This window comes from Mobula birostris, chromosome 3, assembly GCF_030028105.1.
Source record: "Mobula birostris isolate sMobBir1 chromosome 3, sMobBir1.hap1, whole genome shotgun sequence".
NCBI classification, from domain to species: domain Eukaryota; kingdom Metazoa; phylum Chordata; class Chondrichthyes; order Myliobatiformes; family Myliobatidae; genus Mobula; species Mobula birostris.
In genome coordinates, this window is record NC_092372.1 from 149901736 (window position 1) to 149928326 (window position 26591).

The following is a 26591-nucleotide window of genomic DNA, read 5'->3' on the forward strand; positions in this document are numbered from 1 at the left end:
AAAAGGTGGGGGCACTGGAAGGAGGTTGGCTGGAAGATGATAGGTGAAGCTGGGTAGGAAAGATAAAGGGCTGGAGAGAAAGGAATCTGATAGGAGAGGAGAGTAGACTACAGGAGAAAGGGAAGGATGAGGGGACCAGTGGGTGTGGTGATAGCCAGATAAAGAGGCTAAAGTGAGGAATAGAAGGTGGGGGGGAGAGGGCAGGGAATTTTTATTTTTAAACTGGAAGGAGAAATCAATATTCAATGGAGACAACCCAGACGGAACTTAAGGTGCTGCTTCTCCACCCTGCGGGTGGCCTCATCTTGCTATAAGAGGAGGCCATGGACCAACATGGCAGAACAGGAATGGGAATTGGAATTAAAATATTTGGCCACTGAGAAGTTATGCTTTTGATGGATGGAGCAGAGGTGCTCAACAAAGTGGAACACCGGACGCAATAGACGACCCTAGCGGTTTTGCAGGTGAAGTATTGTTTCACCTGAAAGAACTGTTTGGAGTCCAGAATGGAGGTGAGGGAGGTGGTGAATGGGCAATATTACTTAAATATTACTGAAATATTAAATACACAACACTGAGAGTCACAATTATCCACATTCTGTCAGAGACAGTGCAGGAGTGCTGATAAATCAAATACTGTATCATATGTGACAAAAAACCAAGTTATCAGAAGATTGATACTGATGAGAGAGATAAGGGAGACAATGGAGAAGCGTTCAAAATGTTAATGAGAGAGGAGAGAGAGGTAACGGAAAAGAGACACCAGTCCGAGTATTGACAGACCGATTGCTTTGAACCTGAACTGTTTGAAGTTTGATGGACAGGCGATACCCCAGCAAGGGGATAAAAAGAACAGGTTCGCTAAGGCACGACACACACCACGAGATCACGAGATAACGAGACCCTGGAAGAGCGGTGTGCCCCCACAAGTTGGTGGGAGTTTAGAGGTCTGGTCGCAGGACCGACCATAGATGCACAGGGTGAAAAGGTACGATCGGCGGGAACCTGGTGTGTGTGTCCGCCCTTGCCTGGGTGCCGGGTTCACTGCGGAAGAACGGTCATATCCGGAACAGAGGGGTCACAGTCGGTGACCACAGAAGACATAAAAGGGTTCACCCGAAAGCTAACTGTGAAGAACAAAGGTCTGTTTGAATCAGAATTTGCACATCTCCCTCTCTCTCTCTCTCCAAAGGCACAATAGCGATTACTGCGAACTGTACTCAGCTGAACTGAACTCTGCGTCACTTGAGACTGATCATTTTACCCCTAGACTGTGATAGAGCTTGATTGATTCCTATTATCCTAGTTCTGTGTACATGTGTGTTTTATCATTGCTAACCTGTTGCATTTATATCCTTACGATTAGAGTACTGTGTTACTTATTTCTTTAATAAAACTTTCTTAGTTCCAGTAATCCAGACTCCAACTAAGTGGTCCATTTCTGCTGGTTTGGCAACCCAGTTACGGGGTACGTAACATAAGTGGGGGCTCGTCCGGGATTTTGAACACCAAATTTGGGACTGGGTAAATTGATTGGGTTAAAATACCCGAAAGAAAGGACAAACAGCAGAAATGGAGATTGAGGAATTTCTAAAGGCGCCAACCTTGGAGGCATTAGAGGATGCCAGGAAATCAGAATTGGCAACTGTTGCCAAACGGTTGAATCTTTTTAAGGGGAAGTTGACAATGAGGAGAGAGGAGATGCACAGAGCTATCATAGAGCACTATGTATCTAAAGGTGTGTTTCCCCAAGGGAGCTGGAGGTGGTATCTATAGGAAACCCTGATGGAGAAGCAGTACAGCTGCAGATGGAAAAATTGAGACTCGAGCACAAGTTCTGGGTAAAACAGCTGGAGTGAGAAGAGAGGCAGTTAGAACGGGAAGAGAGAGAGAGAAGAAAAGGGAGTTTGAGCTTGAGAAGTTAAGGATGGCACTATAGGGGCCAAATGCCAAACCAAGGTGGAGGGTTCAGGGCGACCCAGGAGGTTAGGCTGGTTCCCCCATTTGAGGAGGCTGATGTTGATCGGTACTTTCTCCATTTTGAAAAAGTTGCTGCAAGTCAGGACTGGCCGAGGGATAAGTGGGCTGTTTTGCTTCAGAGCGTACTTAAAGGAAAAGCCCAGCAAGCTTACTTGGCCTTGTCTGCAGAAGATGCCCAGAGGTATGATGTGGTGAAAGAGGCCATACTCAGGATTTATGAGTTGGTCCCAGAGGCATACCAGCAGAGGTTCCGGAATGCGAGGAAGCAGTGGGGCCGTACGTATTTAGAGTTTGCCCGTGAGATGCAGATGTATTGTGAGCGTTGGTGCGCCTCAAAAGGGTCAATGGGGATTATGACAGACTGCTACAGCTAATACTGATTGAGCAGTTTAAAGGTTGTGTCCTTGAAGGTATGAGGCCCTACCTAGATGAGAGAGAGGCAGAAACCTTAGCCGCAACTGCTAAGTTAGCAGATGAATATGTGTTAACACACAAGGCGAAGTTTACCCCGAGTAAAAGCTACCACAAGGGTAGTCAAGTGAGCGGAGAGAGTCCGCCAGAAAAGTTAGAAAGTAAGCCGGGGACTAGGGAGAAGGATAAGGAAGACTGGAAGCAGTTTAGTAGGAAGTCTCCTAGGGTCGTATGCTATAATAGTGGGAAAGTCGGTCACTTTGCGTCCAGGTGCTTTGCCCCAGAGAAGGAAACGGGGAAAGGAAAAACAACGGTTCCGACTGGCTGTATTGAGCTGGCAAACAAACCGCTAGGGGAGAAGAGGTCTGATAAAGTTCAGGAAGGGCGCGAGAAGTTTATCTCGGCCGGATTGGTGTCGGTGAAGGAGGGGTTAAACCCGATTCCAGTACGGATCCGGAGAGAGACTGGAGTTTGTCAGTCATTGATATTAAATAGTGCGTTAGACTTTAGTTCAGAGACCCAGACTGGGGAGGTCAGGGTGATAAAAGGCATTGGGAAATGGACTGAAGCAGTACCTTTGCACCAGATACACCTAAAAAGCGACTTGGTCTCCTTGTTACTCGGTAATGACCTCGCCGGCGAAGAGGTGTACCCAGCAGTAAGATTGACAAGTCAGCCTGCCAGCATTGAAGCCCCGCCCATGGACTCACAGGTTTATCCCGTTTGCGCAGTGACTCAGCGCATGCCCAGAAAGGCTGCCGAAGTGAATGTAGATTTATCTGAGACGTTTTTACCAGCCTTGTACCAGGAGGGGTTAGAAAGCTTGAAGGAGTGTAGTGAGGGAGTTGAGGTAGACTTATCATTAGCAGGGAAGGACTTTATACAGGCACAGGAACAAGATGAGGAGCTAATGGTTTTGACGGAGACAGCTCTCTCCGAAGAAGAATTGAAAAGGGAGCCAGTGTGCTATTATGTGAAGGAGGGAGTACTAAGGAGGAAATGGAGACCAAGTACCGTGCCCGCAGATGAGGAATGGGGGTGGTACACCAAGTGGTAGTGCCGAAAATTTATGGGGATGAGATTTTTAACCTGGCCCACAAGATACCCCTCGGTGGACATTTTGGGGTGAGGAAAACAGTCGATAGAATCATGAAAGAGTTTTACTGGCCGCACAGGAGGAAGGATGCTATTGACTATTGTAGACGTAAGCTAACACAATTACAGGCTATTGATATGCAAACAGCTTGCCACGATAGGCGAACAGACCTAGTCGGTGTTATCATGAAAATTAATGAGGCTAGGGTGCCACCTGATAAGGGGAAAACCCATTTTGAAAAGATAAGTATGGTGCCAACCAGATGGGAGAAGTCTATTATATTGGCCAACTTTGCTGATAAGGTCTCTCCCTTAACCCCTGAACAGAGCGAGCCGCTGAGAAAGCTAATTAACCGGCACTCACACGTATGTCCGGATGTCCCGAGGCGATGCAAAGAGCCGGGATATGGTGTTGTTGTCACATCAGGTCAGCCTAGTGAGCAACACCCCTATAGGATGATTAATTCAGTGACGAAAGGGCTAAAGAACGCAGAAGCGTATATTGGCAACTTAGTGGTCTGGAGTGACACATGGGAGGGGCACATTGTGGCAGTAGAGCAGCTGTTTAAAAAGCTGTTTGAAGCCAACCTGACAGTGAACCTCGCAAAAAGTGAATTCGGCCACGCGAAGGTCACTTATATGGGGTGTGTGCTAGGACAGGAGCAGCTGGCTCCGATGCAGGCTAAGGTGCGGGCTATCTCAGAAGTCCCCACCCCGACAGACAAGAGAGCCCCGAGAAGGTTCTTGGGGATGGAGGGGTACTATAGGAAGCTTTGCAAAAACTTTGCGGATATTACCCTCCCTCTTACTAAGCTCTTGCCAAAGAATGCAAAGTTTGTGTGGAACGACCTTTGTCAACAAGCCTTCGAGAGTTTGAAGGCGATTCTGTGTCACCATCCTGTGCTGAATGCGCCTGACTTTTCAGAACCCTTCTCCCTAGCAACAGATGCCAGCGACGAAGTGGCCGGGGCGGTGCTGTTGCAGACTGACAAAGAGGAGATTGAACACCCAGTGGCTTATTTTTCTAAGAAATTTAATGTCCATCAGAGAAATTATTCCACTGTGGAGAAAGAGTTACTGGCCATCATACTAGCATTACAACATTTTAAGGTTTATATTTGTCCGGCACGGAAACCACTGGTAATTTACACTGATCACAACCCATTAATATTTTTGGCCACTATGAAAGATAAAAACAAAAGATTGCTAAGTTGGAGCCTGGTACTACAGGAATTTGATATCAAAATAAAACATATAAAAGGGATGGAAAATGTGATTGCTGACTGTCTGTCAAGGTGTTGACAACTTAAAGTTCTCTGTATTAGCCAAATAGCTGATGATCCTGTATATTAGTGTGTATCGAATAATGTATTCATGCCTATAATTTTTACCCCGGTAAAAATCCTTTGAAGGGTAGGAGTGTGACGAAAAACCAAGTTATCAGAAGATTGATACTGATGAGAGAGATAAGGGAGACAATGGAGAAGTGTTCAAAATGTTAATGAGGAGAGAGAGGTAATGGAAAAGAGACACAGTTCCGGGTATTGACAGACCGATTGCTCTGAACCTGAACTGTTTGAAGTTTGATGGACAGGCGATACCCCAGCAGGGGGATAAAAAGAACAGGTTCACTAAGGCACGACACACACCACGAGATCACGAGACCCTGGAAGAGCGGTGTGCCCCCACAAGTTGGTGGGAGTTTGGAGGTCTGGTCGCAGGACCGACCATAGATGCACAGGGTGAAAAGGTACGATCGGCAGGAACCTGGTGTGTGTGTCTGCCCTTGCCTGGGTGCCGGGTTCACCGCGGAAGAACGGTCGTATCCGGAACGGAGGGGTCACAGTTGATGACCACAGAAGACATAAAAGGGTTTGCCCGAAAGCTAACTGCAAAGAACAAAGGTCTGTTTGAATCAGAATTTGCATATCTCCCTCTCTCTCTCTCTCCAACGGCACAACAGCGATTACTGCGAACTGTACTAAGCTGAACTGAACTCTGCGTCACTTGAGACTGATCATTTACCCCTAGACTGCGATAGAGCTTGATTGATTCCTATTATCCTAGTTCTGTGTACATGTGTGTTTTATCATTGCTAACCTGTTGCATTTATATCCTTACGATTAGAGTACTGTGTTACTTATTTCTTTAATAAAACTTTCTTAGTTCCAGTAATCCAGACTCCAACTAAGTGGTCCATTTCTGCTGGTTTGGCAACCCAGTTACGGGGTACGAAACACATACATTGGCTCCTGTACTCTCATAATAATATGGTGCACAATTTTGACCCAACAATGAAAGAATGGAGATGTGTATATTTCCACGTCATAGTGCTGTATGACCTGGAGGGGTATATATAGGTGTTCTGCAACTTCAGACAATCACATTTCAACCCTTGAAGGGCATCATATTTCCTGTTGTGTTTCAGCACTTGACAAGGAGTTATATTTTACCTCATGATGCTATCGTGCATTAAAACTATCATAGTCATCTGGTCTTCCTTGCCACAAAAAATGCTATTTTCATTTTTCTCAGAGCATCATGCTTGTACGGTGGACAGAATATCAGGTCTTGCTAATGGCTGAGAACCAGGTCTCCATTAATGGCAAGGTATCATGTTTTGCATTCCTACCCATGCCAGATTATCTGGCTCCTGTTTATGACAAAATACAGCACTTCTGCTGCTGCCAGGGTAGGCTCATCCAAGCAAGATAGAAAGTGTTGTCATTTGTTATGAAATAGAATGATTTTATTTCTGATATGTCCATCCATGGCCTCCTCTACTGTCAAGAGGTCTTCTGTCCAAGACCTCTCTCAGATTCGATGCCTCCAGAAGACACGGCACATCATTAAAGACCCCTCACACCATCTCCATGAACTGTTTGTTCTTCTGCCATCAGGCAAAAGTGACAGGAGCATTAAAACTAAAACCATAAGGCTACTAAACAGCTTCCTCCCACAGGCAGTCAGACTGCTAAATAGCTGCTTCACCTGACTCTGCTTTGGACACTTTTAACTTGCACTGGACACTTATAACTGATTTTAACTGACATGTGGCTGTTGTGTTTTACTATTTATTGTTATGTTTATTATTTAGTGTTGCGTTTGTTATGTTATGGCTGAACTGCCCCTGAGAAACGCTGTCTCATTCTGCCCTGCAGAGCTGATGTATGGTTAGAATGACAATGAAGTTTTTTGAATCTTGAATCTTGAATCTTTGAAGATGAAGCCACACTCAGGTTGGAAGAACAACACCTTATATTCCGTCTGGGTAGCCTCCAACCTAATGGCATAAACATTGACTTCTCTAATTTCTGTTAATGCCCCTCCTCCCCTTCTTACCCCATCCTATATCTATTTATTATTTTTTCCCCCCATTCTTTCTCTCTTTTTTCTCCCTCTGTCCCTCTCACTATATCTTCCTCTAATGCTCCCCTCCCCCTTTCTTTCTCCCTAAGCCTCCCGTCCCATGACCCTCTCCCTGGGACAAACAACTTTCCAGCTCTTTTTGCCAATCAACTTTCCAGCTCTTAGCTCCATCCCTCCCCCTCCTGTCTTCTCCTATCATTTCAGATCTCCCCCTCCCACTCTCAAATCTCTTACTATCTCTTCTTTCAGCTAGTCCTGACGAAGGGTCTCGGCCCGAAACGTCAACTGTACTTCTTCCTATAGATGCTGCCTGGCCTGCTGTGTTCCACCAGCATTTAGTGTGTGTTGCTTGAATTTCCAGAATCTGCAGATTTCCTCGTGTTTGTGATTTTATTTCTGTTGTTTTGAACCCACATTGTAATATGTTGTAGCGTCTATTATATTAGCCGATATTTAAACCATGCAACAAACCCAACACATTGAACAGCTCCTGAATAACAATATTTTAGGTCTGACTTACAGTAAATATTGGGTGCAATCGGTTCACTTTCATTTATGCTAATCGAGTTCTTTGCCACACAGGTGTAATTACTTAGGTCGTCTTTTACAACAGGAGAAATGAACAGCATCTTGTTGTCGGCGGAAAAGATGTGACGATTACTTGCTGGGAGTGGCTTTCCATCTTTCAGCCACTGGTAAATGACCTTTGTGCCTTTGCTGACTGTACATGTGAGTGTTGCATTGTCCACGTACTCCACTGCACCCCAGGCTGGATCGCTGTGCACCACTGGTTTAGAGACCGGAACTACAAAACAAAAAGGCACTGCGTCAAGTATCACATTTGATAACACAAAGCTACTGGTTATTCATATATTTTATACATACTCAGAGCAAATTAAGGCAGAGATAATGTGAATATGTGTTTCCTCAGCAGATCTGTGAGACAGAAAGTTTCAAAGTAGCAGCCCATACTAGGAATAAAAACTACTGTCAATGAAATTACTGAGTGTTTTAATTTATTCTATTTCAAGTCATCCTGAAGCTAAAATATTCAAGGTACCAGTCAGAGCCGGGACACAGTGCATTGTTTTCATGTCACAGTTTTTCCAGTTTGCATTCATCCCTTTTCTAGTGCTCATTATATACTCTACAACTGAATTGCCAAAGATTCAACATGTACACTAGTTAGGCAGTGCATTGATTGCTGAAAAGCTCTATGGGAGGTACATTAAAATTAGATGCTTGTATTTATTATTCCTGACACATGCACAATATTAACCACGGGTTAGGAAAAGGAAACTATCATCTTATTAGTGGTTCACCAGTTTTCAATAAAATAAAAGAATACCACCATGAAAAAAAGCTGTTTCATAAAATGAAACACATTTAGAAATACTTTTACATCACCCAACATAAATGTGTAACATTGGATACAAAGATAAAAGAGTAAATTGAGAAAAGCATCTTGGCCTAGCTTTTTACAGCCATGTCTGCCATGTCTAGTTTCATTTTTAAGCAGAGTTTCATCTCATTCCTTTCCAAGCAGTTTATACATTAACCATGTGTTTTTTTCCTCCTCTGGACATAATCCCAGTTACATAACATTTGCATGGTTTCTTGAAACATCAGAATTAATCTCTGTTAGTTTACGATTTGAAATACGCCTCCTTAACATCAGCTTCAATTAAACTGGGGTGCAAAGATAAAAAAGTATTCCAAGCGTGAGATTACCCAGCTCAAGTACAACTAACCTGTGCATTGTCAGAATTGAGAGTTCAGGCACAGGAGCAGGTCTTTCAGCCGATCTTGTCTGTGTTAGCCAGGATGCCATGATAGTTGGCAAGGACCAGTTGGGCTGTAGGGGCTGTTTCTGTGCTGTACAGTTCTGTGACTATGACAGAGATCCCAGTCCTTGTGAAACACCACTGGTCACAGATCTCCAGTCAGTAAAACACTGCAGATTTTCCCTCGATTCTACCATTACCCTACGTCTTCTATTACCAAGCTGATTATGGATCCAATTTACCAACTCACTGTGGATCCTGAGTAAAATTCCCCCTGGACCATCTGGATAGACTCATCTACAGGGGTGAATTATCCACTGTGGGTAAAGTTTCAATTAACGTTGTTTGATTTGTTATACATATTTAAATAATAATACTATTTAAATGAAACATTGAATTTCTTGTCTCCCCAAATTAAGTCTTACAAAATGACTATTGATCAGATACATTAATTGCAGCCCTAGTTTTAAAAACAGCAGGCAGCGGGGCACATAAGACTTGCCTAATAAGCCCAAACGGTGAAACATGAGTGAGAAATTAGCACTTTTTATGGAGCTGCACTGGTATGGATTGAGCATTAGCATGCTACGTGTTCATTGTGGAATAATCCTGCTGAGGCTTCTCTGATTTGTTCTCTGTAACTGAGGACGTAATGCTTGTCATTAACAACAAATTAATAGGAAACTTTAATGATGCTTGAAGAAAGTAAAATAGACTGAACAAAAAGGCTTCTAAACATTCTAAATGCACCTGCATATTTTGTGAACAACGTTTGTTGGAATTTCCTCCCATAACAAATTACTGATATAAAATGTGCACTGCAAAAGCACCTATCTGTACCAATTTGAATTTGAATATTATTCTGAAGAAAGTTACCTTGGAACCAAATCTCATCAGTGAAGTCAGGTTTATTAATAGAAAATTAATTCAGAAGCTAAAGCTCCTTCTGAAGTAGAATGGATTTCAGGACAAAAGAATACTATTAACCCCTGACGTAGGAGGCAGCATTTCATGGACAATGATATTAAATTATTGCTGAATAGATTAAATGTGGTCATATTCACATATACTAGATGATGGCAGCCAGAAAGGATACACACCATTGACATGAACGGTCAGTTGTCGACTAGCTGATGCCATCTTCTCTCCAGAGACAGTCACTTTTATGGTATATTCACCATCATCACATAATTCTACTGGGTTAATTAACAGTGTCGCATTGGGAGGAGATAAGAAAAACCTGTGGCCGTGCTCCATGTCAGGAGTCAAGGTGTTGTTTGTGGCTGTCACCAGAAGCATGGAACCCGAAGACTGGCTTTGGAAAGTCCAGGTTATCTGAATGTTCTGATCCTTAGTTCCTGTGGTGTAGTTCACAGGGAGTTGGAGAGATTGCCCAACAATCCCCTGGACCAATTCAGTTGGCACAGTGATCGTAACAGCTCCACAAGTGCCTAAAGAGAACATCAAAAGACAGAGCATTCATATAGATCTTCAACAGACTAGTCAAAATCTCTACTTTCTTAGATGTTTGCAAACATTCAGCATGACCTCTAAAACTCTTGACAAACCTTTACAGATGTGCAGTGGAGAATATATTGACTGGCTGCATCACACAATAAAATAAAAGTGAATTTCAGCTGAGATTTTAATGAAGACTTTTAATATACTGTTGATGTAGTTAATACTGTGCTGAAAATGCAGCTCGTTACTCAGACAGATGGAAATATTGGTTATTTTCTTTTAATTTAAATACTGCCATTGATCAATTTTAAAATGCAACAGGCAAAATAAATGAGTAAGACCATTACTTTATCTGCTGGGGACTAATGGAAAGATATATTAGCATTTTAGTATAGAAACCAAGCTCTGTTTCTTTGTGCATACATTGCGCATATACAATGGAGAGTCTGTCATTCTATTGTTTTCCTCGCATCTTCACCTCACTCCAAGATCATTGGTCACTTACGCTACCCAAGCTTATTGACAAGCAATAGAGCAACATATTAAGGGCATCAGCAAGTCTCAAAGATCATTCATGTGACCAGTTAATGTGTTTAATCTTATACAATGAATGCCAGCAGGCTACGTATGCATTGAAGCTTGATCTCATCCATTTTCCACAGGTTAACATTAGTCAAGCAGAAGATGCTGTCGAGTGATTAGGAAAAGGACAACTGGCTGATTACTTTCTTACCGAAGAACATTTTCATATCTTCAGTTTTCCGTCATGAAGCAATCCCTCCGTCCCAAGGATCAACATAGTTCACTCTCAGGGACTCTACAACTCATATACTCAGTTTCATTATTTAGTTATCTATTGATTTTTTATTTGCACAGTGTGTCTTTTGCATATTAGTTGTTTGTCAGGCTTTGTGTGTAGTTTTTCATTGATTCTATTGTATTTCATTGTTCTACTGTAAATAAATCTGAAGTTATATGCAGTGACATATGTATGTATTTTGATAATAAATTTACTTTAACTTTTCTGAACTGCCTCCTGTAATATTGCCTTTAAGTAATAGTTTAAAACTATTCACAATGCTCTAGATGCAATCTCATTTGTGCCTTATACATGTGCGTTAATACTTCCTTACTTTCATACACTACTCCCTTGAAATAGCCTTCCCGATTACATGAAGCAATCTGTATGCTAGTTTTCTGTGTTTCAAGTGCGAGCATGCCAAAATCATTTTGTGCTACACCCTTCTGCCATCTTTCACATTTTCTGACATCATACTCCATTTGCCAAGTTTTACCCATTCACCTACCCTGTCAGTGATTCTCTGTAAGCTGTATCCTTCGTGGAGCTCGTCTTCCCTTCCCCAACTTTTACATCATGTGCAAGTTTGACAAAAGTACGTCCACTTGCTTTCCCTCAAGTACCTGATGTATATTCTAAACAGCAATCCGAGCAGTGATAACTGCAGCACCTCACAGGTTATAAACTGCTAATCTGAAAACAACTCCCTATGGTCAACTCTCTACTACCATCTAGTCAAGCAATACCTTTCCCATGTTAATATATCACCTTGAAAACCATGAGCTCCTTTCTTTATGTGGCACCTTGTCAAACACCTGTTAAAATCCAGACATGTTACACCTACCTTCTGTCCACTCTGTCATTTCTTTAAAGAACTCAAATAATCTGGTTGGATGTTTTTTCTGTTTCAGAAATCCATGCTGACTCTGTTTGATCAAATGATAAATTTGGAAATACCTATAGTCAATATTATCTTAATATTTTTGTAACAGTAGGCATTAAATGAACTGTCCATGAGATTTCCATTTTTATTGCCTCCATCCTTTATGAATAAAGGTATTGTATTATAGTTTCCTCAGTCTTTCTATACCTCCTCAGAAACAAAGGATTTTTTGGAAGATAACAATTGATCTATCTAGGTTCCTAGGATGCCGCAAATCCAGGCCTGTATTCCCATTACTTTGCTTAATACCAATTATCTAGTGATGGAGATCAAGTCAAGTCAAGTCAAATTTATTTATAAAGCACATTTAAAAACAACCCATGTTGACCAAAGTGCTGTACAAACCATAACAGGTAGCTGAAAATCACAAATACAAGAAATACCAATATAAACAACAAGGCACACAGCTTATAGGCACAAAATATACAGCACATAAGCCTAAGCACAAGCCAAAAATCAGCCACATCAGGAAGATTCAAACGCTAGTGAATAAAGGTAAGTTTTGAGCCTGGACTTAAAAGAGTCAATGGAGGGGGCAGATCTAATAGGGAGGGGAATGCTGTTCCAGTCTAAGGGCTGCAACAGCAAAGACGCAGTCACTCTTGAACTTAAATTTAGATCGTGGGACAGCCAGGAACCCCAAGTCAGCCGACCTGAGGAACCTGGAAGTAGAGGTAACATTTAATTTCTCCACCTTTTTAGCATTAGTGTTATTTTCATATCTTCTACCATGAAAACAAATGCAAAACATCTGTCCTGATGAAGGGTCTCGGCCCGAAACGTCGTCTGTACCTCTTCCTAGAGATGCTGCCTGGCCTGCTGCGTTCACCAGCAACTTTTATGTGTGTCGCAAAACATCTGCCTAATTTTTCTACTATCTCCTTTCTCTTCATAGGGATTTACCAAACTCATTGTCCAAGGGCACTTTCATATTCTTAAGGATATTCTTTTGTTATCTGTTTTTTATATTTAGTTTGCCCGCAGTTTATTTAACATAGCTGAAATACTCCTTGGATCTCCATGTCTTTCTGAAGTGTGGTGCCCAGAATTACTTACAATACTCAATGTTTGGCCTACATCTGACCAATATTTTGAGCAAATTAAACTTCCTGTTTTTATATTTGTAACTCTTTATAAATCCCTGGATCACTGATGCTTCTGTAACCACACCCTCAATATACCCTGCTGCATTTAAGGATTTAAGCATATTTACACCCAGGATCATGGTTTTTCACATATTGGTATTCCATTTAGTATACCAATATCCTATTTAGTCTAAATATAGACTTTAGTTCTTTATATCAAAGTATATAATATCACATTTATCTGTATTAAATGTCCTTTGTTTGCACATTAAGTCAGCCTCTATTGTGACCTATTATTATCATCCTTAATGCTAACATTGCAAGCTTTGTGCCATCTAAAATATGGACATTTACCACAGGATCAGAGAAGTCAATTTGGAAATCGAAGATTGGCATTCCATTGAAAAACTTATCAGGGAGGGAAGCAATAAGTACAGGCAGAAGTGTGGGGGAATGAGAGGGTAATGATAACCAGGTTGTGTCAGGAAAAAGACAAAGTAAATCACTTAATAGGGCACAAACGAAAAGAGTAAGAGTAAGAAATAATGTTAAAATTAAAAGTTCTCTATGTGAATGCATGCAGCATTTGTAACAAGTTTCTAAGTTGATGGTACAAATAGAAGTAAGGTCTGATAAGCATTACAGAGATGTGGCACAACGACTACAGCTGGGGACTGAATAGACGGGGTCTTTATATTTCAGAAAGAGAGGCAACAAGGTTAAGAAGGGATAATTATCATAAACACAACAGATTATGCAGATGCTGGAAATCCAGAGCGACGAACACAGAATTTTGGAGGAATTCAGCAGGTCAGATTGGATGACATTACTGCTCAGAATAAAATTGGCTCAGGGTCTCAAGATATTGAATCTACATATGTTGAGATAAGATAAATGTCTGTGACAGTATATTCCAGTGAGAAAGGAAGGCTCTAAGAGAAGGAATTGCCATCCACGGTGAACCAAAGAAGTTAAAGATGGTAGCAAATTGAAAGTAAAGGCACATGTACAACATTACAAAGGTTAGTAGCAGCCCAGAGGATTGGAAAACATTTTGAAACCAGCAATAAATAGCTAAAAAATTATAAAGAACACAGAGTGTGAGAATAAAATCAGTAATTGACAAAATAGAGACAGTAAGGATTTCTACAGGGCTAAGAAAAGCAAGACAGTAATTCAGGTAATTATTGCATCTCCAGAGAATAAACTGGAAAATTAATGATGGGAAAGAGAGCATGGCAGACATGTTAAATAATTATTTTAGATCTGTCTTCAGAGCTAAAAACATTCCATTAGTAACTGATAATCGAGAGGGAGTAACTTCAACTAACCTCTATCACTAGAGAAAAAAATATGAAACAAACTAATGAGTCTAATTGCCATCAAATCCTCCAGACCTGACAGCCTAAATCCTAGAATCTTAATGGAAGTGATTGCAGAAATGGTGGATGCATTGGTTGTAATCTATTTAATTGTCCTGTTGATTGTAAAAATCACAAATGTAATGCCACTGTTCAAAGCGACTGAAATCAGAAGATTAGAAGCCTATATCATGGCAAGAATGACAGACAGTTCACAATGTATCTGGAGATAAGGAGATAAGAGGAGCAGAATTAGGCCATTGGGCCCTCAAGTCTTCTCTGCCATTCCATTATGGCTGACCCATTATCACTCTTAACCCTATTCTCCTGCCTTCTCCCGATAACCTTTGACACACTGATTAATCAAGAAACTGTCAAACTCTGCTATAAATATACTCAATGACTTGGCCTCCACAACTGTCTGTGGCAATGAATTCCACAGATTCACTACCCTCCGGCTACAGATATTCCTCCTCATCTCTGCTCTAAATGAACGTTCCTCTATTCTGAGGCTGTGCCCTCTGATCATAGACTTGCCTGTTCTGTTTTGTAACTTCAAAACATTAAACTAATTCAATTAAAGACCCAGGAGACCAGGAATGCAGGTTTAACTTCAGCTTTACTTTTCAGTAAGGTGCACACGTATCATGTTGTAGCGTGATGATGAATGCAATTAACAAATTTTTTATATAATTACACATAATGAATTATTTAAACAAAGAATGCTTAATCAAACTAATATATATATATATATATATATATATATATATATATATATATATATATATATATATATACACACACACACACACAATTACTCAGATATTAACGAAATATTAAATACACAACACTCCTCCCTGCTTAGCTATAAACTCCAACTCAATATAGAATACATCGCAAATATATACACAGTATACTATATAATCAACTACAATGTACAAATGTCCACAGCATACTAAATTTTAAATTGTCCCACTCAGGTCTAAAGATTTAATCGCCGTGGAAAATTTCTTACTCGTGGGATAGTGTTTTTTCTGACAAGGGGATCACTCTTCTTGGCAAGTGAGACTTGTGCCTGTAACCACAATCTCAGGTTCTGGGGCCTCTTCCGTGGTGGTTGTATGAGCTGATTCAGAGACTGCTGGAAGTGGTTCTGACAGCTCTGGACACCTTTCTTCTCCTTTACTCTCTCTCTGGATCTACTTTGATCCTTTTCTTTTTCTTTCTCATGTTCCTTCTCTCTTTCATACCGTTCTCTTTCCCATTCACATTCCTTCTCTCCATCTCTTCTCCCTTCTTTTTCTTCTAGTTTGTGCATCTTGATCTTGGGAAAATCCTTTTAATTCACTAAAGTATTCTCTTATTAATCCTCCTATTGTTCCCTTTATGATCTGATCTCTCCTCTTGGTTTAACACATCTACATCATCTGACCAATCCTCTGTTTTTGTATCTCCATCGACTCCTTTCTTTATGGCCTTCCATTCATCCAGCTGGGCTTTGGTCTTTACATCTACTTTTACAAGTTTTTTGTCTCCTACTGAAGTTCATGAAGTAGCCTTAATGCACGCAGAGTAGATTTGGGTTCTTTATACCCACAAAAACCGAATGCTTGCAACTTCCCTGAAGCTCCTTGAGCTCTCTTCCAGCTTCAGACCAAACTGCATTTCTCAATCAGCTGCCTGATTAACATATCAGAAGCTTTCTCAAATATGTTGCCTACAAAACTGTTGCAGTCTGGTCACTGCTTTCACCACTTTCATACTTCCACTGAGCAGCATGATCCTTCCTCGTTCCAATATGCTTTCAAACCAGAGGCACTGAGGTTGAACCCACACCTGTTTGTCCTCTGTTTGGCAATGGTTCATGGTATTCCACATGGAGAGAGTTATGGTATCATCCATTTCATTTCTTAATTCACTTTCAGTTGGCTTCATTGCAGGGGATGCGGCATGTAAACTGTGAAATGATCTCCAATCAAGTTGTAGTTGTCTTAGCCAATCACAACCCCACTGTGCTGGTCCTTCTGATTTTACCACATACAAGCTCAATGTGGCTTGTTGATTGTTGTACTTCACTGTTACTGATGTCATTCCCACAAGAGTTATCTTTTCTCCAGCATAAGTTCTTAACCGGATATCTGCAGGCGTCAGTTTGGTACCTTTGAAATGCTGTTAAATTTATTTTGTGGGATGACTGAAAGAGGTGAATTTATCATTCACTTCTGGTGGAAGTTATATTGCTGGTCTCTTGTTAGTTTTCACATTGTAAATCTCAAGGCTACGCAGTGCTGTCACTCACATCATTATCAGATTTTTCATCAGCTGCATGCAAATTGATGCTCTTTTTGAAACAGCAACTTGACTTTTAGCATCTTCTCTTCCCTGTGCAGTCCATTTATTTTTGTCTGCCTGACATGCTCATTGTATGTGATCTATTTTGTTAAATTGTCTGGAAGTTTTGCCTTTAATTCTGCACTTGTTTGATGTATATGAACCCCATGCCACAACAGTAACACACCTTGTTCAGCCAGGCTGGTTTCTGTTTAGCAATGCATTTTCGTTCACACTCATTTTCATCCCTGACTGCAACTCAATTCCGTCTCTGTCTGCAGTTTCCATTGAAATAGAAATGTCTACTGCTCATTTGAATGCAAGTTGTGCTGCAGTTAGGAGGCGTTTTTGAATGCTTTCTTTTAAGATTCCGCAACCGAAACAATCTCTCTTCTGCCTCATTAAGGCCATTACCAAACTGACAATGCTCAGACAATCTCGTCAATTCAGCCACATATGCTGAAACCTGAAGTGGTTTTGGTTCTAAATGTTCCTCCATCACTTTTACAATTGTAGCAAAGAACATTCATGAAGGTTCGATTGGAGCAGTCAAACTTCGAACCAAACTGTATGCCTTGAAATCCAATGAACTCAGCAAAATCGGCACTCGCTCCTTATTGGTTATTTCATTTACTTCAAAATACTGTTCCATTAGCTTAGTATACATGAGCCAATTACCCATTGTGTAATCAAACTTGTCAATCTTTCCAATCTTTCCAATGATGTTTTTAAAATTATTTTTATCACCTGGTACACACTCTTTGTGAACCCTCAATTTTTCTGCTTACAGCCTTTTTTTGAAACTCAATTGTACCCTTCCTTCCAAAGAACATGTGCCGGCTGCTTTTGTTTTGAACTTGTCCAACTCTGCACATGCCGGACTGTTTCTTTTAAACTAGACTGTTCCTCACAGCATTTTGCGCGCATTAGAGGTTGGCAGCCATGTTAGGTCCGTTTTTAAAATAGCTCATCGCCAAAGTTATGTTTTGTAACTTCGAAATATTAAACTAATTCAAAAAAAGTCTCAGGAGTCTGGGAATGTAGGTGTAACTTCAACTTTAGATTTTAACATGGCACACACGTACCACGAGGAAGTTAGATATGGCCCTTGTGGCTAAAGGGATCAGGGGGTATGGAGGGAAGGCTGGTACGGGGTTCTGAGTTGTATGATCAGCCATGATCATGCTGAATGGTGGTGCAGGCTTGAAGGGCTGAATGGCCTACTCCTGCACCTATTTTCTATGTTTCTATGTTTACATGGTGGCGTGATGATATATGCAATTAATGTACTTTTACATATAACTCATAACAAATTATTTAAACAAATAAGAATGCTTAATCATACACTATATATACAAGATTACTCAAATACTATTGAAAGATTAAATACACAACATTGCCCACTATGGGAAAATCCTCTCCACATCCACTCTGTATAGGCCTGTCAATATTTGATAGGTTTCAATGAGATCATTCCTCCCACCCAATTCTTCTAAACTTTAGTGAGTACAGGCCTAGAGCCATCAAGGCCTACAGCAGCTCGTACCCCTTCATTCCCAGAATCAGTCTTAGAAACCTCTCTTGGACCCGCTCTAATACCAGCACAACTTTTCTTAGAGAAGGGGCCCAAAACAGCTAATAACATTCCAATTGTGGTCTAACCAATGCCTTATAAAGCCTCAGCATTACATCCTTGCTCTATATTCTAGTCCTCTCGAAATGAATCCTAACATTGCATTTGCCTTTTTGACCACCGGCTCAACCTGCAAGTTAAGCTTCAGGGAATCCTGCATGGGGATTCCTAAGTCCCTGTTTTTGACAGTCCCTGTGCACCTCTGATTTTTGAACTTTCTCCCCATGTTGACCCACCCAGCCAACACACTTTTCATCCCTTTTCCCTCCAGGAGAAGGCTCAGGAGCTTGAAGACTCATACAGCCAGATTAGGGAACGGCTTCTTTCCAACTGTGATAAGACTGCTGAATGGATCCTGACCCAGATCTGGGCCGTACCCTCCAAATATCCGGACCAGCCTCTCAGTTTTTTTTTTGCACTACCTTACTTTCCCTTTTCTATTTTCTATTTATGATTTATATTGTAAATTTTTTAATATTTACTATCGATTTGTACTCTAGAGAGTGCGAAGCGCAGAATCAAATATCGCTGTGATGATTGTACGCTCTAGTATCAATTGTTTGGCGACAATAAAGTATAAATTATTTAGAAAATACACATTTATTTCTTCTACCAAAGTGTATGACCATACACTTCCCTACACTATAGATACGGATCTAATTTTCATGTGGATCTTCCTCCTCCACAATATCATTTTAACTATTTCCCAGGTACATTGTGAAACCTCTATCTTTCTGACACTTCACTCCTTACAGGTCCCATGCAGGTTACGCCTGGGTAGTCAAGTCCAGTTTGTCCCTCAGTCACCGCCAATCCTACTCTTTACCAATCCTTGGCACAACTGAATCAGGGCATAGCACAAATACATTAAAAAAACTATTTCTTTCCCTTCTGTATAGGGAAATAATTATTACCACACAAAGTTCCTTGCACCAGAACTTGGAAACTTCCACCAAGAAAATTCAATGCATACGACTGCCACTTACTGGAAAGAATGTTTATGGTCAATGGATATATTGTGCCAATACATCTTTTGAAGAAAGTAAGAACTCCCACTCCTACAGTGCTTTGGCATAAAATAACTTCCTAAAACACTTAAAAGAGACATTTTGTCACACAAAAAGATGTAGTGAGCTAAAGTGCAACATTGTATGAAGGGTATCTTCAAAGAATGGGTGTTCAATTTACCATTGAAAATGAGGAAATTTGCTGTGAAATGGTGAAGTGTTAGAGCTGGGTATCATCAAGTTTTAAACTTTCAATATATTTGGTGGACAAAGAATGGCTATTGTAAGTCAACATTATTCTTGTTAGGCATATTTTCATTATGAAGAGGAAGCTCTGTGGGTTTTTCCCTTTTTTTTAAAAATGTAAGTTCCCTCCAATAAAACATAATTATATTCAAGCACAGTACACAACAAACATCAGTGTGCTGAAATGTGACAGGTGCTGTAATTAAAATATAATGGCTTTGACTTTGAAAATATAGCTTTATTAAAAATATATAATGCTTATTTAGGAATGTTTCCTATGTAAATGAAGATGAAAAGTACATGGGCTTGGCATTTTAATTTTAATCACAAATGAATTCATCGAGGTTTTAAGAAGGTAAGATTTCCATAAGTTGACACGATTTTTTAATCTCCCACTTTTAAATCATGCTAAGAAAATCACAATTCAGACAAGTGTTGATTGATAGGTTGCTAGTGCTATTGTGAGCATCAAGCAGTAATGAGCCACCTGCCCAAGCTGTTATTACAATGTTTTTCTGGTGTTGACATCTTGAACCGTAGCTGGGTTCATTGCAGTTTTCAAAAGGACATATAGTTCTTGTCTGTAGTTTCATCAAAAATCTATAGCGAGTCAACAACAGATCCAATCTCAATGCTGTCAAATAAGGCTGTGTCATCCCTCCAACACTTCATTCAATCTTTCTCACTGCGATGCTACAGCTCACTTCCAATAAGCTTCCCACTGCAATGGAGCTAATCAACTGGGCAAATACAAAACCAGTCAATTTTCGTCCCCTTTTCTCCAGAAACAAGGTCACTCCAATTTGAGTAATCAAGCTGTAGTACATGGGTGATGCTTACTTATGTATATGTTCAAAACCAATATCGGCTCCTTCTCTGAACTGTATAGAGGAACGCATCACCCACTTAATGACCGCAAAACAAAGGCTCTTTACCAACCTACCCCCACCCCCGCTATACAAATCTATTCTCCAACAATAGAAGTCCACAATGAGGTACTGGAAAATACTGACTACTTTTTCACATTTGAGTGGCTACCTCCTAATGAAGGCAGATATCAATGATGAAATTCAGCATTATCTTCTGTGCATTAGCAGAGCCTACAGATGTTCTATAAAATGTCTGTCTGGAAAACAAAGCAAAGCAACAGCAAGGCTATAGACCCTATGTAGATTGCAGAAGAGGAAGTGCTTGGTGCTTGGTGCTTGGATAAATCCCTAGGGCCTGACAAGATGTTCCCTCTGGTCCTGCGGGAGGCAAGTGCAGAAATTGCAGGGTCCCTAGCAGAGATGCTTAGTGACAGGTGAGGCACCGGATGATTGTAGACAGCTAATGTTGGCCACTGTTTAAACCAGGAAATTACAGGCCGGTGAGCCTAACATCAGTAGTGGGAAAATTATTGAAAATTATTCTTAGGAACCAGACATATGGGTAATTAGGTAGATGGGGTATGATTAGGGATAATCTAAGGGGAGATATGATGGAAATCTGCAAAATCATGAGGTGGGGTATAGATAGGGTTTTTTCCACTGAGGTTGAGTGGGACTGCAACTAGAGATTATGGGTTAAGGGTGAAAGTGAAAAGTTTAAGGGGAACATTAGGGGAAACATCTTCACTCGGAGGGTGGTGAGAGTGTTGAATGAGCTACCAGCACAAATGGTGTACGTGAGCTCGATTTCAACATTTAAGAGAAGTTTGGATAGATGATGGCAAGGGTATGGAGGGCTATGGTCCAGGTACAGGTTGATGGGGTTAGGCAGGTTAGATGGTTCAGCATAGATTTATGGGCTGAAGGGCCTGTTGCTGTGCAGTACTTTCCTTTGATACTTCGACTACAACAATTTCAGAAATGCCACATGCAGCTCATGGCCTGCAAGTCTTCTGCGACTCCCGTCTTCAGAGTGAAGAACTATCAACAGCAGGCACCTGAGAGCATTGGAGAGATACCACCAAGGCAAAATCCTGCAAATCCATTGATTGTGAACTGATATCACTGTCCTTAGCAGGAACCAAAACCGCAGCAATGAGGCCCTAGTTAAACTCCATAAGGTCAATTTGACAGGCTACATCATTTGCCTTAATGGGAATCTTTTGCCTATAATCAGAAGGAAAAAAATGCATTTGAGATGCCAGTAAATCCACTTGAAGGGAGCCACATAGATGGGTGACCAGAGATTGCATTCACCTACTACCTTTTGATTCATATGCAAGCTGCCTGACCAATGACATACAGGAGCAACGAGAAAACTATTAGTCTGACCACCGGTTCTGTCCCATATCAATTTTTCCAGCGTTGAGACCCAAATTAAACTCAGTCAGCTTTTTTTTTTAAGTCACATCATATGGATGCCAAAAGCATATACCCAAGTCAGATATTCTTTGTGAGCCCTATCATGGCCTTCCTTGAAAGGTTGTAAAGTATTCCCGCTGACTGCTGGGTATCGTTGGGGCATAATGGCTCACAGAGGTGAAAAGGCATTTGGAATAACACTGAGAAACTGAAATAAAAGGAACACTTAGAAGCCCAACATACACAACAGAAGGAGTACATCACTCCACTATTTAACCACTTAACTGCCGTCTCACTTGTCAATAATTCCTACCCCAACTATAGTAGAATCTATAGTTCCCACTTTTGCCTCATCAGTCCGCTTAGAATCAACAGAACTGGAGTGGAGTTAAAACATTTTTAACTGTGAGGGACTGACCAAGAGGGTCACCAAAAAAGTGGGAAAATCAAGTGGTAGCATTGCCATTTATACTTCTGATGGTTAGCACTGATTTACCTGATTATTTTCTGGTACAGTTTTCTATCAAGTGCTCAGTGCCTACATGAACATTTAGCTATTGCTAGTTAGCACAAGGTAAAGAGCATACGTCAGGTTGGGGCTGCCTGCAGGCCAAAGCCAGTATGCTTGCAGAGGGAAATGCTGAGTAATCCTTTATTGACATATAAATTGGACAGGTTGCAGTGTAAACAAATTGGTTAAATTGAAGAAAGATTGTGAGAAAGGCAATAGAAAAAGAGAGACAATAGAGGCAGAAACTGAGAAACTTTCTTCTATTTGTATTTAGCAAAATTTGAAATTTTGAGAAACTTGAACATTTGGTGCATTTAATGCTCAGAACACATTTGTAATATAATTTATTTGAAAGGTAGCTTGGTCAAAAATAACATCTTGACTTTGCACATTTGTAGTTTGTACAGTATTAAATTGTGTACAAAAACAAGTAATTTTAGCATTTATTACTTAATTCTGATATGGATAGTATGTTTATGAACATCCAGCAACTGTGGACATTCAAAAGCATATTATCTGTATCCGTCTGAACTGATATTGCAGCAACCGTTACACAATGGAGTCAATTTTTGCCCTGGCTGTCTGGGTGATAGCTTCACAGAGCCATCTGTTCTTAATCCTAAATCGCTGAGGTGGAAGTTAGATATGATTTCCAGCAGGTAGGTAATCATGTCTGCCGTTTACCTTCCACAAAATGAGGTCGATTAATGCTTAACATGATGCTCATACTGATTTTTTCAGTTGCATATGGGTTGGGTTGGGTGTGGGGTGGGGTGGTCAAAAGCGTGGAGGGGATATGAGGTGAGATACTCATCAATATTTAAAAATGGCAGATTGCCATGGCACTAACAACAGGTGTATTGCCTGCTGTTGCTATTGAACAGACTGCATCATTGAAATAAAGCAGCTAGTTAGAATAGGGATATGGTACCAGAACCTTTACACCTCCTCACATACCCAGCAATTCGCCTTTGCAAACCCCACGGGCTCCAACTGTTCTGGCTAGCTTAGACTCACAAGTAGGCTTCAAGTATGACTACATACACACAGCACTAACACTGAGTTACATGAACAGCCACCGAGAGACAGAAAAATCAAGAACTTCCAGAATCGAAATGTGCATGCCAACTGCACCGGCAGTCCTTTTGGGAGAAGGCAGAGGATTTGCATCTCACAGAATCATTGATCTAAAGCTTCAAGCTGTCAGATCTAAGCCACAGTGATCCAATTTCTTCATATCTAACAATCAGTTACAGTCTCATGTTTGCAGCCTCCTGCCTCCAGCCAGTCCTTCATCTATTCAAAGCCTCCAAAAGCTTTCATCTATTCAACGTTTTCAATCTGAAACTGTGGCATCCACTACTGAGTACTTCCTTATTTACTTTGATACTTCACCTTTGACCTTAACATCTCCCTACATCTCGTATGAGGATTTTGCCAAGACTAGAGGACCTGAGTCATAGGGAGAGGTTGGGCAGGCTAGATCTTTCTTCCTTGGAGTGTGGGAAAATGAGGGGTGACCTTATAGAAATGTTTATAAATTTGAGAGGCATAGATAGGATGGACGGTAACAGTCTTTTCCCCAGGGGAGGTGCAGACCAAAACCAGAGGCCAAAGGTTTAAAATGAAAATAGAAATATTTAAAAGGGATCAGAGGAGCAATGTTTCCATGCAAACAGTGGTGAGCATATGCAACAAGCTGCCAGAAGAAGCGGCTGAGACAGGCACAATAGAACCACTTAAGAAGCATTGGGATAGGTACATGGCAGAGAAAGGCTTGGAGGGATATGGGCTGAAAGCAGGAAATCGGGACTCGTTGGGGGCGTGGGCTGGTAGGGACACAGAACCCGTATGGGAGTTATATTGCTCTATGACTCTACAACACTGCCGGATTTGGCTATTCCCCTAGAATGATTCACAGGACTGATTGACTCAATGATCACAAGACTAAAAGTACAGAGATCTAGTCATCCACATTTTGGTTACCATGGGACTGGGAGCCCTGCATTTGGCACTGGTTTCATTCAATCACAATGACAATCATGCTGTAGTCTCAGTTAAGCTCATACTCCAACTTTAAAACATATCTACATTTAACACCATCATTCAGAGCTCCAAACAGTCCTTCTAGGTGAGAAGACATTTCAACTTTGAGCCTGTTGGGGTCATCTGCTATATCCGGTGCTCCCAGTGTGACCTCCTATATATAGGTGAGAGCCAACATGGATAGACTTCACTAAACACTCCATACTCTGTTCACCAGAAAAAGTGGAATCTCCTAGTGGCCACCTATTTTAATTCCACTTCCCATTCCCATTCCAACATGTCAGTCTATTGCCTCTACTGCTGCGATGAGGCCACAATCAGATTGGAGGAGCAATACCTTATATTCCATCTGAGTAACCTCCAAACTGATGGCACGAACATCAATTTCTCGAACTTCCAGTAATACCCCCCCCCACCATTCTCCATTTCCTTCCCTGCCCAATAACTCCCCCTTCCCTTTATTCCATGGCCTTCTGTTCTCTCTTATCAGATTCCCCCTTCTCCAGCCCTTCATCCCTTTCACCAATTGGTTTCCCAGCTCTTTACTTCACTGCTCCCCCCTCCCAGTTTCTCCTATCACCTGCAACCTTGTATTTCTTCCTCCCCTCCTCCCACCTTCTTACTCTGACCTCCCATCTTTTTTCTCCAACTCTGATGAAGGGTCTGGGCCCAAAACAACCACTGTTTATACATTTCCATAGATGCTGCCTGGCCTGCTGAGTTCCTCCGGCATTTTGTGTGCGTGTATTGCTTGGATTTCCAGCATCTGCAGATTTTCTCTTATTTGTGATTGGACTAAATTTATTGGGACTAACAGATTGCACTTGTAATAGGCTTATTCCACTTGTAATTTTCTACTTTTTAATACATTTCCTATTGTATTAAATTTAGTCCACTCTTAATTAATGAGGTATTCAATTGAACAGTATGCTTATTCGAACTTCATAAACTTAACAGTTGAATTAAGTAGACAGGTGCTAAAAATCAGGAGAACTGATGCCGCAAGGAATATTTCGAACGTGCTATAATTTTAAAGTGCTTTGCTGTAGCTGTAACCTGGAATCTGATTGGCTTCTGTTCTCTTGCAGTTTAGTTTTAAGCACTGCTAAGAAGATATAGCTCACCTCATAAGAACTAAGTTCCACTTCCCTAGCTTAAGCAGCACCCGTTCACAGCAAGAGTCAATGTTTTGTCCGGAAATTCAGTTTCAATGTTTAAAATCCCTTTCCTTTCGTACAGTCGCCGGCTGATGTTAGTACAGATCCGCTAATGTGACTTCACTTCTGGAAACATATGGTCCCAAAGGAATTACTCCAGTCTACAACAGGTGCCATCTCGTCTCACTGTTCCAGAGATTTGTAACAACCTTCAGAAAGCAGAGCGTGCTTTATCGCAAACCTACCTGAAACCGTTGGAGGAAATGTTAATTTGAAAGCTGCAGGTAAGAAAAGCGTTGGATCCTCATGTTTCCGAACCAACTTTACAACTGCTCTCCTGTTGATCAACTTCTTGTCTCTGATGGCTTGCTCGTCCAGAACATTATAGCAGGCTTGCTGGTCAATAGAAGTAAAACTATTCCACGGACACGTACGTGACCTCCTGCGGTCGCTGTGCCCGCGAAACCCCTTCTCTATTTTGTTGCAATTCCGGTTTATTAATCTCCTGCACTTTAACTCCTCAAACCCACAACTCTAAAAGACAATTCCCGTTGTAAACTCAATGTAAAAGTTGGTAGATACATATTTTAAATAAATACAACGATTTGTTTCGCGGAAATCTCCCTTTAAAAGGAGACCCCGGACACTTGGAATAACTAAACTCGAAACTTTAATGAGCAAACTCCAAATTAACTTTTTTTTTAAAAATCTCATTGCTTTCCTACCGATCGCCAGGATGCACATCTCCAACAGGAAAAAATGAGTTTTGCTGCCGGAGGAATCCATGAAGACATTGTGTTCCATTGGGAGTCTGGTTGACAACGTTGCTGTGTTGAGGAGTAGATTGTCGTGGCCTCGTTTGATAGTGAAATGAGGCAACTCCTGTTTTGGCTCCGGGATCCCAGAATACACTCCAAAGAGAGAGAGAGAGAGAGAGTGCGAACAAACACAAACATGGACTGTATATACCCATCAGTTAGCATCTCCTCCCACTATCGTACCACAGCACGGACACATGCAGAAGGAAATCATTGGAAATAAATTATCAACCGCATCATGTACCCGAATATTTCGAATTTAT

General features: G+C 41.0%; 1 protein-coding gene across 1 annotated transcript in view; it reads right to left on the reverse strand.

Moving 5' to 3' along the window:
• hepacam2 (HEPACAM family member 2) overlaps nt 1–26314 on the reverse strand; it is a 98530-nt gene extending 72216 nt beyond the window's left edge. Inside the window, exons 1-3 of the mRNA XM_072252001.1 lie at nt 26236–26314; nt 9740–10090; nt 7376–7660 (exon numbers count right to left, since the gene is read on the reverse strand). Coding sequence (XP_072108102.1) covers nt 7376–7660; nt 9740–10090; nt 26236–26314 — 715 coding nt within the window. The remainder of the gene's footprint in view (nt 1–7375; nt 7661–9739; nt 10091–26235) is intronic.
• Nucleotides 26315–26591: the final 277 nt, after the last annotated feature.